Source organism: Camelus bactrianus, chromosome 21 (assembly GCF_048773025.1).
Source record: "Camelus bactrianus isolate YW-2024 breed Bactrian camel chromosome 21, ASM4877302v1, whole genome shotgun sequence".
Lineage (NCBI taxonomy): Eukaryota > Metazoa > Chordata > Mammalia > Artiodactyla > Camelidae > Camelus > Camelus bactrianus.
The window spans coordinates 15,443,010-15,457,281 of record NC_133559.1 but is presented as its reverse complement, the minus strand read 5'-3'; the positions used below and the strand labels follow the sequence as shown (position 1 = coordinate 15,457,281).

Here is a 14,272-nt window from a genome sequence, read left to right as displayed (position 1 = left end):
GGACGGTATTATATTATTTCATAATCTTCTATGAGAGTGGGGATTTGTGTATGTCTTATTCATTCATTTATCCCTAGTGCTCAGAAAAGTGCTTGGCATATATATGTATGTAATCAGTAAGTATTTGTTGAATAAATTGATCCTGGTGATAAAAATACATGATCAGAGAAAGCAGTAGCCTAGTATGTATAGAGATCATTGGCTTAGGAGTCGGGAAACTTGGATTCTAGTCCTGCCTTTGCCATAAAAGACTTGGGTGGTCTCTGAGAAGTCACTTCTCCTTCGCTGGGCTTCAGTTGCTTCATAGATACAACCATGAAGTCCCTTATGTTGATGGAGTACAGTAAATTAAGGGCATTAATGTACAGCGGAGACTTCAGTGTATATAACAATTCCCTTGCGGTATTTGTCAAGTTTCCTAGCTTTCTCAGTGCCTGAACTATGAAATTATGCTTATTTTTCAATTGAGTAGACTGTAATAGGAAAGAACTTGCATCTTAAGTTCATCTTAATTGGCTTTTAACTTTTAGACTCTGCTCTCAAAGAAACTGAAAGAGGGAAAAAACTTGAGAAGTGGGTAATTAATATTTGAAACCTAAGTACAGTCATTATAGTTACATTTTCCATTGATGTAATATAAGAGTGTATCTTAATGTATAGAATTAAGACACTTAGTACTAGAGGTAATTTTTAAAAAATTAAACTTTAAAGATTTTTAATTTAAAATGAAATCTTTTGGTGCTCTGCAGCATTTGAATTTTCTGTTAGTACAAAGCATACAGTATTCCAGGTTTGCAGCTTATCTTGTTAAATGATACCAAGGCCGGAGGGCTTTTGTAGTCACAGTCAGTGACAGTTTAACATCTGCTTTGTGCTCAGCGCTATGTGTATTAACCGGTTCATTGATTCTTTGCAGAGAGGCAAGAAGAGAAACTGAAGAATAACAACAGAGATCTATCAATGGTAAGAGTCCTAAATATAACTTCATCATAAACCATGTGTTTTTCAACGAAAGACCCTGATTTGTATCAAGTACACTGCACTTACCTTTTCAGAAATTTATAGTTTATTCAGGCCGTTTATAGTGTCATGAGTGTTCCTGGGCCAAGTAGACATGAAAATATGCTTCTGGGCTGAAGCTTCATGTTGGTAATATAAATAGCTTTTTTAGGCTGTCTCAGAGGTCATAATTTGTCCCTTTTAACACAGTTTTTATTAGCTTCCCTTTATGTTTTCAAATGAAATAGCTTATTTGCTTTTTCTTCCTCACATTATTGCTGAGTCTTTGGTTTTATGGTGACCTGGCATTATAGATGGCCTACATTGTGGCCTTTGCTCTTTAAGAAGTCTTTTGTTCTGAGGGCCAGGCACATCATAAAGTGTAAGTGATTTTATTAGCCGTTTACTCATTATTTATAAAGAGGAGTGTTTGTTCAAGCCTATTTTTCTGAGGCATAGGTAGGCTAATTATGTGGCTTGACTCATTTTTCTGCTTAATTTCTGGATATTTAACACAGGACATGTGAACTGTGCAACAGTTGTCTTTTGCTTACCGAGAGACCTTTGCTGTATTATTTTATCTTCTATTTCTCGAAACATTTATTAAGAAAGATTATAATTTAGAAGTGCATTTTTTTTAAAAAAGCTATTCTGTTTTCACAATCACTACATGTTCATGAGACCAGATTTGAAAACTACAGAAACAAGGGATAAAAATTGCTGATAAACTGTTAATCTTACATCTTTATGATCTTTGGTTTGTTTATATTTTTATGGTATATGTAATTAAGAAAAAAAGTTAGCTGCAAGTAACAGGGTATCTAACAAACAATATTTTAAACATGTAATGGTTTTGCTACTTGCTCAAGGAGTGCAGGGCTCGGTAGTCCTCGTGGGCTGGGTGGCATCGCAGTAACGTCATTAAGGAGTCAGGCTGGCCTGCCTTAGTTTACAGTCGTTTGGTTGTTGGATGATGCTTTTGTGTCAGGCATCGTATTCTTCATTCTGGGCAAGAAGACCGGGCAGAAGGCCTAAAGGGATGCTGACCAAGTTTGTCCCTTTAAAATGTTAAAAAAAAAAAAAATTCTAATCACAGATGTTTAAATGTCTGCCAGTTTAAATTTATGTAATTAAAGAATATATATATTCAAGTTTGTCCCTTTAAAAAGTCCTGGCTAGTACTTGTATTTATAACTTACTGGCTGGAATTGGGTCACATGGTCACCTCAATACTATTCATCAGAAAGGAGCAAGGAGAGGAAGCCTTGGAGGTAGAGGGTGGGTTAGCCAATAAATAGCTTTTTGCCAAGGAGCACTTTTTAAAAAGGACATGAAACCAAAACTTTTGGGGTATGCTTTAGTGCTGGTTTGTCTTTCACGTGAAATGACAATTTGTTGGTCTCCTTCCAGGTTCGAATGAAGTCCATGTTTGCAATTGGCTTTTGCTTTACTGCCCTAATGGGAATGTTTAATTCTATGTGAGTATCCTTTTGTATCCTTTTAATCTAACTATTGCTCTATGTGTGTGTGTGTATGTGAGCTTTAAACTTTTTTAGTAATATTTTATTTTGATATTTCAAATTTATAGAAAAGTTGCAAGAACAGTATATTCATTATCCAGATTCACAATTGTGAATATTTTGCCCTCATTTCTTTCTATTTTTCTCTGTTTCTCCGTATCATATATGTACTCATTCATACATTATTTGTATATTTTTCTTAATCATTCGAGATTTTGTTGTAGGCTTCATGCCCCTTTATCTGTAACTGCTAAAGTTGTATTTCCGAAGAATGTGGATATTCTCTTACTTAACCTCGATCCAATTATCAAAATCAAGGAAGTTAAATTTTGATAGAATACAATTATATGATGACTTTTTCACCCTCTTAATATTGAGGATACCTTATGTATAAGGCAAAGGCTAAGGTATTATGGGCCTCTAAAAATAATTTAATATTCCTCTGAGTTTTAAGTTACTTAGGAGCATACTGCTTCAGAATGAAGGTAGTCATATAAAGATGTTTTGACTCTTAAAATAGTCTCAACGACTATAATTTTGTTGAATGATAAGGTAAATTACTATTGTCTAAACTAGCATGTTGCAGACCTGAGTAATTGTGGTCCTGCTCTTGACAGAAGCTAGGAAGATATCCAGAGACGACAGGCAGTCATTTATTACCTTTCAAAGCTCACCTGAACTATCCCACGCCTATTAGAATTGTCCTCACTCACTCTTTTCCTTCCCTTTCTCCTGTTCTTCCCTGCTTCATTTCTGTCTGTCCCTCTGCCTCTCCTGGTACTCAGCCCCTGCCCCCACCTCCAGTCTGTCCTTCTCTCACCACCTGTTAAGGGCTACTTTGTGCCAGGCCTTGTGCTAGGTATCAGGATATAACAAGTAAGCTGTGTTCCTGCCCTTAGTAATATCAAAATTTTATGGGAAGAAAAGACAGATAAACAAATAAATGGATGTTATAATAGATGTGTGTGTGTGTATGTGTGTATGTGTGTGTGTGTGTCTGTCTGTGTAGTAGGGGAAAGAAGGGAGTGGTTATTTTTACCTAGGTGAGGGACTAGAGAGACTGCCCAAAATGGTTTTAATACAGAATTTCCAGTTAACTAACGATTACTAAAATCATAGACCTCTAGAGCGGAAAAAGACCTTTGGGAGATTAAATAATTTCCCCAGAGTATCCAGAAGTCTCATAATTTCTAACTTAAAATTCTAAACTCAGTATTCTTTTTCACTGCCATGCTTTCTCTCATTTCTTGGGTATATATCACCATGGATTACCAAGTAGACCAAACACTGAAAGACTTTATAGTTATCTAGTAAGTTCCATTGGTACAACAAATATTCTTAAATTTGTCACATTCTGGGCAGTGTGCAGCTGGTTAAGTACTCATCTATATATGTATTTTTTTTAATTTGATGCTTTACCTCTTATTTTTCTCATAGTCTGATTTTTTGAATAATATTTTTATAAGTTAGTGGTGTGTGTGTGTGTAGCTATTCCTGTTGGTCTTGGCTTTATTGTGTGATGACGGTAACGGATTTGAATCCCTGCTTTGCTTAAAGTTCAGCATTTGATTTTATTCCTTAGTCTTACGTGCAGATGGAGTCTAATGAAATTGACTAAGAAATACCTGTGGGAAATATAGCCAGCACTTTATAATAACTAAATGGAGTATAATCTTTAAAAATTGTGAATCACTGTGTTGTACACTCGAAACTTATGTAATATTGTAAATCAACTATACCTCAATTAAAAAAAAAGAAAGAACGGTGGCAATTTCTAACAGTAGTAATGCTGCCTTATATTCATGTGATTCCCTTTTTTAATATTATTTGTGAACATATTATGGTATGAAAGTCTGATCTATGGGAGGGACATCTACTTGAATTATATTTTTCTCCCAGTGTCATATTTTTCCCCTAATGGAACCTCTTTTATCACATTTTTTTCCTCCAATTTTTGAGGTAATACATTCTTGCTGGAAAAATTCCAATAGTATATAAATGTATAAACTATAAAGTAGAGGGCGTGGGGTGTAGCTCAGTGGTAGAGCATGTGCTTATCATGCGTGAGAGCCTGGGTTCACTCCCCAGTACCTCCACTAAAAAAATAAACTGAATATCACTCTGCCTTCCTCAGTTAGGAGTGCATGTCCTTCAAGATTTGTCCTTTTTCTGTCTATATACAAACATTTAGACGCTTGTATATATTGGTTTTTATACCCCAAAATGGTTGTTTTGTAACCTGCTGTAGTTACCTGTGATAATTTTTTTAGATACAGTACTTGTAGCTCTTACATAATCATTTTTAGTGTCTGTATTACATTGAATGGATGTATCCTAACTTCTATAATCTTTACATAGAATATTCACAGGAATTATATACACTAGTATATACTTTTTTTTCCCTCAGGTATGTCTTAGAAGTGTTGCTTGGGTAAAATTTTTGATGGAAGTTGTTCTCCACAAAAGTTTTATTAATGTATATTTTTAGATTATTGCCCTCAGTGCTGGTGAGCGGCTTTTCTCTGTATGCTTGGTATCACTGGGAATTATGTATCGGTTTAATTTTTGAAAATCTAATAGTTGAAAAGTAATTTTTTTTAAATTTGTATTTTTTATGAGATTTAGCATCTCTTCATATACTTATTATATTTTTCCATTTCTAAATTTCTAGTTCATGTTCTTCCCTCCTTTTTTTATTTACAAGAATTCTTTATGTATTGAAATTATTAAACTCTTTTTGGAGATATATAGACAATATTAATTTTTATATCAAATCTATTACTCTTTTTTCTGTTATATAAATAATGCCTTTCTCATTCCAGATTATATAATTTTTTTCGACTTTTTGTTTTTTATATTTAAATTTTGTTTCATCTGTAATTTATTTTGGTGTTTAGTTTCCAACTTTACAAAGTTCTTAGCCATTGTCAATACCAGGTAGTGAATAAATAATATATATTTTCTCTGATGATTTGAAATGATTTGCTTATGGTGTATCAGGTAGCGTCCCAAAGCTTATGCAGTAGAGCACAACCAGGAATGTATATCAGAATCAAAGTTTAAAAAAATGATTTTCTTATACTAGTGATAACAAATAACTTCTGAAAAATTGAAGCAATATGGAATAATACAGAATAAGAAGTGAAAGTGGACCCAATTGAGTTGAAAACTTATGTCCACTCAGAAACATGCACGCAGATGTTTATGGCAGCTTTATTGTTAATTGCCAAAACTTAGAAGCAACCAAGATGTTCTTCAGTAGGTAAACGAGCAAACTGTAGTACATCTGGACAGTGGAATATTATTCATTGCTAAAAAGAAATAGGCTATTGATTATGCAGAGATAGGGAGGAGCTGTAAATGCATGTTACTGAGTGAAAGAAGTCAACCTAAAGAGACCACATACTGTTTGATTGCAACTATATGACATCGTAGAAAAGGCAAAAACTATGGAGGCAGTAAAAAGATCAGTGTATGTCAAGGATTAGGTTTGAGGGAGGGATGAATAAGCAGAGCACAGAGAATTTTCAAGGTAAAACTATTCTGTATGATACTTAATAGTGACACATGTTGCTATACATTTATTAAAACCCCAAATTATTATCTGCTAATCCCAGACTCCTAGTTTATCCCTTCTCTGCTTTCTCCTTTGGTAACCATAAGTTTGTTTTCTATGAGTCTCTTTCTGTTTTGTAAATAAAGTCATATAATGGAAAAATATGAAAAAGAATATATATATGTATAACTGAATCACTATGCTGTACACTGAAACTAACGTAACATTGTAAATCAACTATACTTCAATTAAAATGAAACAAAACAAAACAAAACCCCATGAGTGAACCCTAATGTGAACTGTGTACTTTGGGTGATAATGAGGTGCCGTTATAGGTTCATCAGTTGGCGGTTGTGAATAATGCTTCTGTTAACATCTGTGTGCAGGTTTTTGTATGAACATAGTTTCCGACTCCTTTGTATAGATACCGAGGAGCACAATTGCTGGACTGTGTTCGTGTTTTTATTCTGGTCTTTGTGCCCCGTACATTTAAAAAAATGCATACTTCTTTTGTCTGAGACTACTGCAAGCACCTGGAAGTTAAAGGCTGTATCTCTGTTTTTATAAGCTGGCATGTGAAATTAAAAGTCTACTACGTATTTGATTGTATTGAACAATAACTATTCATTCTTCAGCATAATTTCTCTTAGTTTCACCTTTACCATCTGTAGACTGGAATACATTATCTCTAATATCTATTTTAGTTTTAAAATTTGTTGACAAGAAAAAAGCTTCAGGTTAGGCTAAGATAGGAAGGACTTGAACTCCCAGATTGCCAGAGAAGCAATAGAAGGCACTGATTTTAGCGATTTACTTCTCTTTGGCTTCTCTTCCTGCATCATTTCCATAAAGCTGAAACATTATAATCTTAGAATCAGAGGAGATCTTAAAAGTCGTTTAACCCATTATTTCTGTGTCAGTACAGAAACCCCTCCAATAATACCTCTAGCAGATAATTTTCCATCCTCTTTTTAATTATTTTCGATGATGAGGGGCTTGATGTTTTCTTAGATTATACAGTTTTACTGAGTAGTTTTTAGGGTTTGAAAGTGGTTCCTTTTAATGTGCCAAAATATGCTTCCTTGTTCTCCTGTTCATGAGCAGTGGTCCTGCCGTCTGAAACTGCACAAAGTGCGCTTAAAGAAATAGTTGGCCTATTATAAGCCATCCCTCTCTTTACACCTTTTTCCTTCTCGCTCCAACTCTTCATTATTAGGTTAGACACCAGTTCACATAAGCTATTCCTATGGCAAACTTCTAGTCTCCTAGAAAAATTGATTTGACTTTTTTTTCCTCATATTTGTGGCTACCTTAAGGTCTCATGTATAGTAAGTGTTCAGTTTCACATAAATGAATAACTTACAGAACATAAGCTTTTTTTTAAAAGCTTTTTTCCAGCTTTATTGAAATATAATTGACATATAATATAGAACATTGTGTATGTTTAAGGTGTACAGAGTGATAATTTGATACACATATGTATTGCAAAATGATGACCACAATAAAGTTAACAGATCCTTCACCTCATGTAAATAACATTTTGTTGTGGTGAGAACACTTAAAATTTACTCTCTTAGCAACTTTCAAGTATATAATACAGTATTAACTGTAACCACTTGGCTGTACATTAGATCCCCAGAACTTACTCATCTTAAAACTGAAAGTTTGTACCCTTTGACCAGTGTTTCCCTATTTCCCCCACCCCCTACCCTCTGGAACCACCAATCTAAATGTTTCCATGAATTCAGCCTTTTCAGATTCCACGTATAAATGATATCATACAGTATTTGTCTTTCTCTGTCAGACTTTTTCGCTTAGCATAATGCCCTGAGGTTTCATCTGTGTTACCACAAATGGCAAGATTTCCATTTTTTATGTCTGAAAAAACCTCCATTGTACATGGAGTGTATATATATATACACACCACATTTTCTTTATCCATTCATCTGTCAATGGACACTTAGGTTGTTTCTGTATCTTGGCTGTTATGAATGATACTTCAGGGACAAGGGAGTGCCGATATCTTTGAGATAGTAGTTTATTTCAACTCCTCTGGGTGTATACTTGGAAATGAGATTGCTAGATCATATGATAGTTCTGTTTTTAATTTTTTGAGCAATAGCCATATTGTTTTTCATAGTAGCTGTACGAGTTTACATTCCCACCAACAGTGCATAAGGGTTTTCTTCACATCCTTGCCAGCGTTTGATTTCTCTTATTCTTTTGTTCGTAGTCATTCTAACAGGCATGAGGTGAAATCTCATTGTGATTTTGATTTGCATTTCCCTGATAATTAGTAATGTTGATCACCTTTTCATGTACTTTTTGGCTATTTGTTTGTCTTGTTTGGAGAAATATGTATTCAGATCCTCTGCCCACTTTTTTTTCCCTCTGCCCTTCTGTTTAGAATACCTTCTATTTAATTGGATTATGATGATGATGATGATGATTATTATTCTTTTGAATTGTACGAATTCCTTATCTATTTTGGATATTAACCCCTTATCAAATATATGGTTTGCAGATATTTTCTCCCACTCCATAATTTGCCTTTTCATTTTGTTGTTTCTTCTGCTGTGCAGAAGCTTTTTAGTTTGATGTAGTCCCATTCGTTGATTTTTGTTGCTTATGCTCTTGGTGTCATATCCAAAAAATCATCGCCAAGACCAGTGTCAAGGAGCCTTTTCCTTTGTTTTCTTCTTTGTTTTGTTTTACAGTTTCAGGTCTCATATATAAGTCCTTAATCCACTTTGAGTTAATTTTTGTGAGTGGTGTATGATAGGGATCCAGTATCATTCTTTTGCTTATGAATATTCAGTTTACCCAGCACTGTTTTTTAAAGAGACTATCCTTTTCCCCTGTGAGTATTTCTTGGCTTGTTTGTCAAATGTTAGTTGATTCTATATGTGTGAGTTTATTTCTGGACTCTCCATTCTGCTCCATTAGTCTGCATGCCTGTTTTTATGCCAGTATCATATTGGTTTGTTTACTGTAACTTTGTAATATAGTTTGAAATCAAAAAGTTGTTGCCTGCAGCTTTGTTCTTTCCCAAAATTGCTTTGCCAGTTTAGGATCTCTTGTGGTTCCATACGAGTTTTAGTATTGTTTTTTTCCATTTTTGTGAAAAGTGGAATTTTGATAGAGATTGTATTGGATCTATAGGGATATAGTTTTTCTTAATAAAAATACTTATAATGAATATTTCTACCTTTTAAGTGAGTTGATAAATATTTTAACATTTCTCAGTCTTAATTTCTAACACAGTAAATATTGATAGATATAACCTCTAAACAAAACCTTTTTAGAGTCTTCAATAATTTTTCAGAGTGTTAAGGAATCCTGATACTGAAAAAAATTAAGAACCACTAGTTTAGAAAAAGATCGATGGAAAAAATCTAGGTCTTTCCGTACATTCTGGTACTCCAGGTCTCTTTTCAGAATATCACCTTTTCTTTGTTTTTTAGAGATCAAGGGACTTGAAGTTCTATTTCTGTCCCAGATTCTCCTCTGGAACTAAGAAGCTTGTCAGTCTTCCAAAAATAACAATTCTTTGTTTTTTCCTTTTTAGATTTGATGGTAGAGTGGTGGCAAAACTCCCTTTCACTCCACTTTCCTACATCCAAGGACTGTCTCATCGAAATCTGCTGGGGGATGACACCACAGACTGTTCCTTCATCTTCCTGTATATTCTCTGTACCATGTCGATTAGACAAGTGAGTGACCACATCCACTATTTAATGTATATGTCCTTCCTTGCTCTTCTATCCTAAATTAGTGTTTGGTTCTGTCATACTGAAAGTGTCTGCCTGCTGCTACTGAGATCTTCCAGTTGCTTATTTTAGAATTCCAGTGTATCATCTAAAGCTGTCTTAAATGTATATAGGTCTAGATTACTGATCCTTAGGGATGGGAAGTAGCCATAAAACCAAACATGGTTCCACATCCTATTTTTAGAGCTCTCAAGTTTCTTCTTTAATGCAATTATCTAAATAGAAAAGTAGAGTAGGATTTTGTCTTCCTATTGTCATTTCTCCTTTATTATACACCAGTGCCTTTTGGCTCTTCAGGAACACAAGTAAGCGTAATGATTTGGTGACTCTAAGTTGTTCACAGTTGAGATAAAGTCTGGAATTTACATTTGAGCAACATGATGATCAGACTTTCGTAGTGAAAGAGTGAGAGCGAATAGAGGCGTATAGGGGTGTGAGAGCCTGGGAGAGAGACGTAACATTCAGTTAGTAGGGGAAGATTCAGGCAGAAAGTTTGAAAGAGTGAAGTGGCTTCTGAGATGGGACTTTAGCAAGTAAGAGGGGTTAAAGGCACTGGCTCAGGAACTCTATGTTCCAGGGCGTTATTCAGCTTTTGAACATACTGTCATTCAGCAGGTAGTGCAGTGGGGAGGTTGGCACACGCATTAAGTATGACCATGATTCTTTCAATGTTTGTTCCATAAGTGATTCTTTCACAGCTGTCTTTCGTCTTCTTCCTCTGAATACTGTCTGTGACAGCAGCGTTTTGGTTGGTCTGGCACGTGGGAATAAGTAGGAGATGGAATTATAGCCTGAAGTTCTCAAAGATCTTCATGCTCTTACTGCCTAATACTTCATCTCCCATCTCATCCAGCACTCCAGCCATTCTGACCTGCCTGACAGTTTCCACATGCCACTCATTTTTTGTGAACTGCTCTCCCTTCTATCTGGGTGCCTCCCACCTTCTGCATATTAAATGCAACTAAGTTTCAAGGCTTTTTGGAATCATTTTGGGATGCCTACTGCATTCTGAAGGATAAATGTGAAAGGGACATGCCCAGATGTGGAAATGTCAGAAGACTGTTGTAGTAGCCTAGCAAAAAATCATGTTCTAAGCTATTACAGCAATGAGAGGGATGAAAAGGAGGGGACAAAGTTGAGAAATACATAGAGGGGAACCAGTAGAATTTAGTGATTGATTTAATGTGAAGGAGAAACTAAGGTGACGCCCACATTACGGCTTTGGTGACCAAATGAAGGATGGGAATAGAGGAAAGAGGAGTAGGTTGGTTAGAAGACTTGCTGCTTGAGGACTTTGTGGGGCCTCAAGTTGGTATGTCGCCAGGAAGTTGTATTCTTGTGTAGCCAAGCTGTGTACTGCACCTTGTGAAATGCTTTAGCATTTTGGCTTATCCAAAGGTGGAAGCCAAGACAGTGACAACAGATCTCTTTGTTGGTTTGACAGAGGTCCATTGATATGTAGACTATTGCTCTTAAATCTGATTATTTAAATAGGAAGTTTTAAAATTGAAGCTGGGGTCGAAATGTTAATAAAATGCAGTGATGTATACTTTCTATTTTAAGCGACAAAGAGCAATTGTATTTTAATTACATGCAGATGTTACTGCTTTATTTGTGATGGCTCACAGTAGTCATTTTATTTTATATTATTTTATTATTTATTTTTTTTACAGTAGTCATTTTAGATGCCCCATTTATACTGCTCCCTGGACACTGGTACTTAGAAGTCACCATCTGAAACTGGAGTTTTTTTAAATGAAATAAATGTTAAGAATGATCATTGAGAAAGTTCAGCTCAAGTTGGTCTTTAAACTCCTTCCAGTTATTTCAGAAAGTCTGGTGAGGCATATGTCTAGCAGTTAATTTTACCAGGAATGCCATGGTCATTTACCATGGTGGTCAGCAAACTTTCTGTAAGGATCTCGATAATAAATATTTTTGTATTTATTTTTCAGGCCGTACAATTTCTATCACAACTACTCAACTCTGCCATTGTAGTATGAAAGCACCCTAGACAATATGTAAATGAATGAGTGTGGCTGTGTTCCAGTAAAACTTTATTGACAAAAGGAAAAAAGAAGGCAGCAGGCCAGCCATAGCCTGCTAATCCCTGAAGGTTCAGGCAGAGACTGTCACAAACTCTGCTGCCATTACAGTATGAAAACAGTCCTGGACAATATGCAAGTGACTGAGTGTGGCTGTGTTCCAGTAAAACAGGCAGCAGACCAGCTATGCTAACCCCTGAGGGCCAGAGTGTACACCATGCGCTGTGAAGTAGGAACATCCACAAATACTAGACTGGTAGGGCTGAGTGAAATAATTGCGTATTGAATACAAAAAAGGGCAGGGGTAGGGAAGGGGCAGCAGAAAAACACAAAAGAATCCCATGTGTTTGTTTGCAGCCAATGAGGATGTATACTCACATTTTTCACTTCTGCTTGCCTGGCTCCGTGCACCAATATTAATAAGAGAAGAATATATAGAGCTATAGTGTAGGTATTCTGAGATATTAAAGATCTTCGGAAAATCACTGAAATGACCTATTTCTATAATTTTTGTTTTATTAGCTGCAAATAGTTTCTGTACCTGTTCTTTATTGGTTGTTAGTTTTTATACTGGAGGATTATGAACTTGTATCCAGTCGAAACACCTGAGCATTTGAAGTGTTACTAGGGGATATGTACTTCTTTTTTTGATTTAAAATGCTTATCAGCTTGCTCTTTCCATGTTTTGTTTTGTCGTTTTGTTTACTTTTTAGGATCTTAGGTTACATCTCAGTTGACTCTATAGATACCTGCGACATGAACAGTCAAAATATGAGGCTTTCAGATTATAAACTGTACTATGATTTCTTCAATGAGGTCATTCTCAGGCAAGGAAATGGGTCACTTGGTTTCAGATATGCACTGTAGCATAAAGTAATTTTAGGAGAACATATGAATTAGGTTTTTTATTTGTTTTGGGTTGTAAAGTTGAGGGAACTAAATAGAATGATTCAAGTTTCCATCACAATTTTTCATATTCTGCCTTATATTACAGGATTTTTTGTTTATTTTTGTCTGCTTCTAATTTTCATCTATTTTCTTCTCCTTTCCTCTCCAACTCTTTTAAGGTAGTAATTTTTTTAAATAGTTTGAAACAGTCTCCTCAATATTACAATACTTAATACTGATGTATCTACTTACTGACACGTGCAACTTTCAAAAAAGAGAAAACAGTATCACAAAGGTTATTTTATGCTTCTAGGTATGTCCCAACCCACCCTTTAAACCACCTAACAATCTCATAGATAAGCTTCCAGGTCTGTATTAAGGTAGTAATTTCTTAATTGTCTTTATATCCGTTATAGTTCCTATGCATGGTACATAGTATGTACCTGAAAAGCACATGTTAAACAAACAGTGGATGCGTCACCAAAGTATAAACTTATAAACTGGGTAAATTGGGGTTTTACCATTTTTCACTCCCTAGAGCTATGCATGAAAAATTCATGGTTTCCCCAACCTCCAATAGAAATTATCAGACTTCTGGGGTTTTAACAATCTAATAGATAAGAATCGATATCTCATTGTAGTTTCAATTTGCATTTGCATCTAGCGTCTCTATTTGTCTGAGAGCTGTTTATATATTTTTTCATTCTTTGGTGGTCGAGAGATTGTATGCTTTTTGCCTATTTCTCTCTTGGGTTGTTGGTCTTTTTCTTAATTTTTAGCTGTTAGCCCTCTCTGTATGCTGCAAGTTGCAGATAATTTTTGCAAATGGTTATTTGTGTTTCAGTTTTACTTAGAATGGTTTTTGTCCAGGCAAAATTTTATTTGCTGGGTTTTTTTTTCTTTTTTGGTCAGATTAATTAGTCTTTTATGGCTTTTGGATTTTTAGTCATGGTTAGAAAGTTCCTCTCTACACCAAAGTTGTAAAGAAAGTCACCCTTGTTTTCTTTGAGAACTTTCTGGTTTCATGCCTCGCATTTAAGGCATGAGTTGACCCATTTGGCGCTGATAGTAGTGTACCTTATTTGTTCTTTCTTTGCTCTCTTGTACTTTGCCAACTACTACGTGATTTTTGTGAGGGGAAACGTAAAAACATGGATTCATTTGAGATCAAAGGTTGCCTACCCCTTTTTTCAAAGACTGAAGAAGCCAGAGGGTGAAAAGAATGCAGTGCGGTGAATGATTGTTCTTGAATGCGGTGTGTGTTTGAATTGCTGAATCCCTGTCAGCAGCCTGCTCTGAGTATTCTCTCTAGAGTGCTTGGCTGAATTCCTCTCTGAAATTTGAAAGTCTGTTCAGATCCAGTGGCAAGTGTTTAATTAGGGACACTCCTACGTTCTTCACACCTTGTTTAGATAATCAGGTCTTTTGGAATGTGCTGGTGTTAAATATACAGGGCAGGCTAAGCAGTGTGTTCTGAACCTCTAGAGTGAAAGA

At 35.4% G+C, this 14,272-nt stretch overlaps 1 protein-coding gene across 2 annotated transcripts in view; it reads left to right on the top strand.

The window, feature by feature from the left end:
- TMCO1 (transmembrane and coiled-coil domains 1) overlaps positions 1–14,272 on the top strand; it is a 40,851-nt gene that overhangs the window by 15,632 nt on the left and 10,947 nt on the right. The window contains exons 4-6 of one of the 2 annotated variants that reach the window (XM_010953799.3): positions 917–963; positions 2,410–2,477; positions 9,644–9,788. In XM_010953799.3, coding sequence (XP_010952101.1) covers positions 917–963; positions 2,410–2,477; positions 9,644–9,788 — 260 coding nt within the window. The remainder of the gene's footprint in view (positions 1–916; positions 964–2,409; positions 2,478–9,643; positions 9,789–14,272) is intronic. The other variant, XM_045515852.2, reaches the window with a different exon arrangement.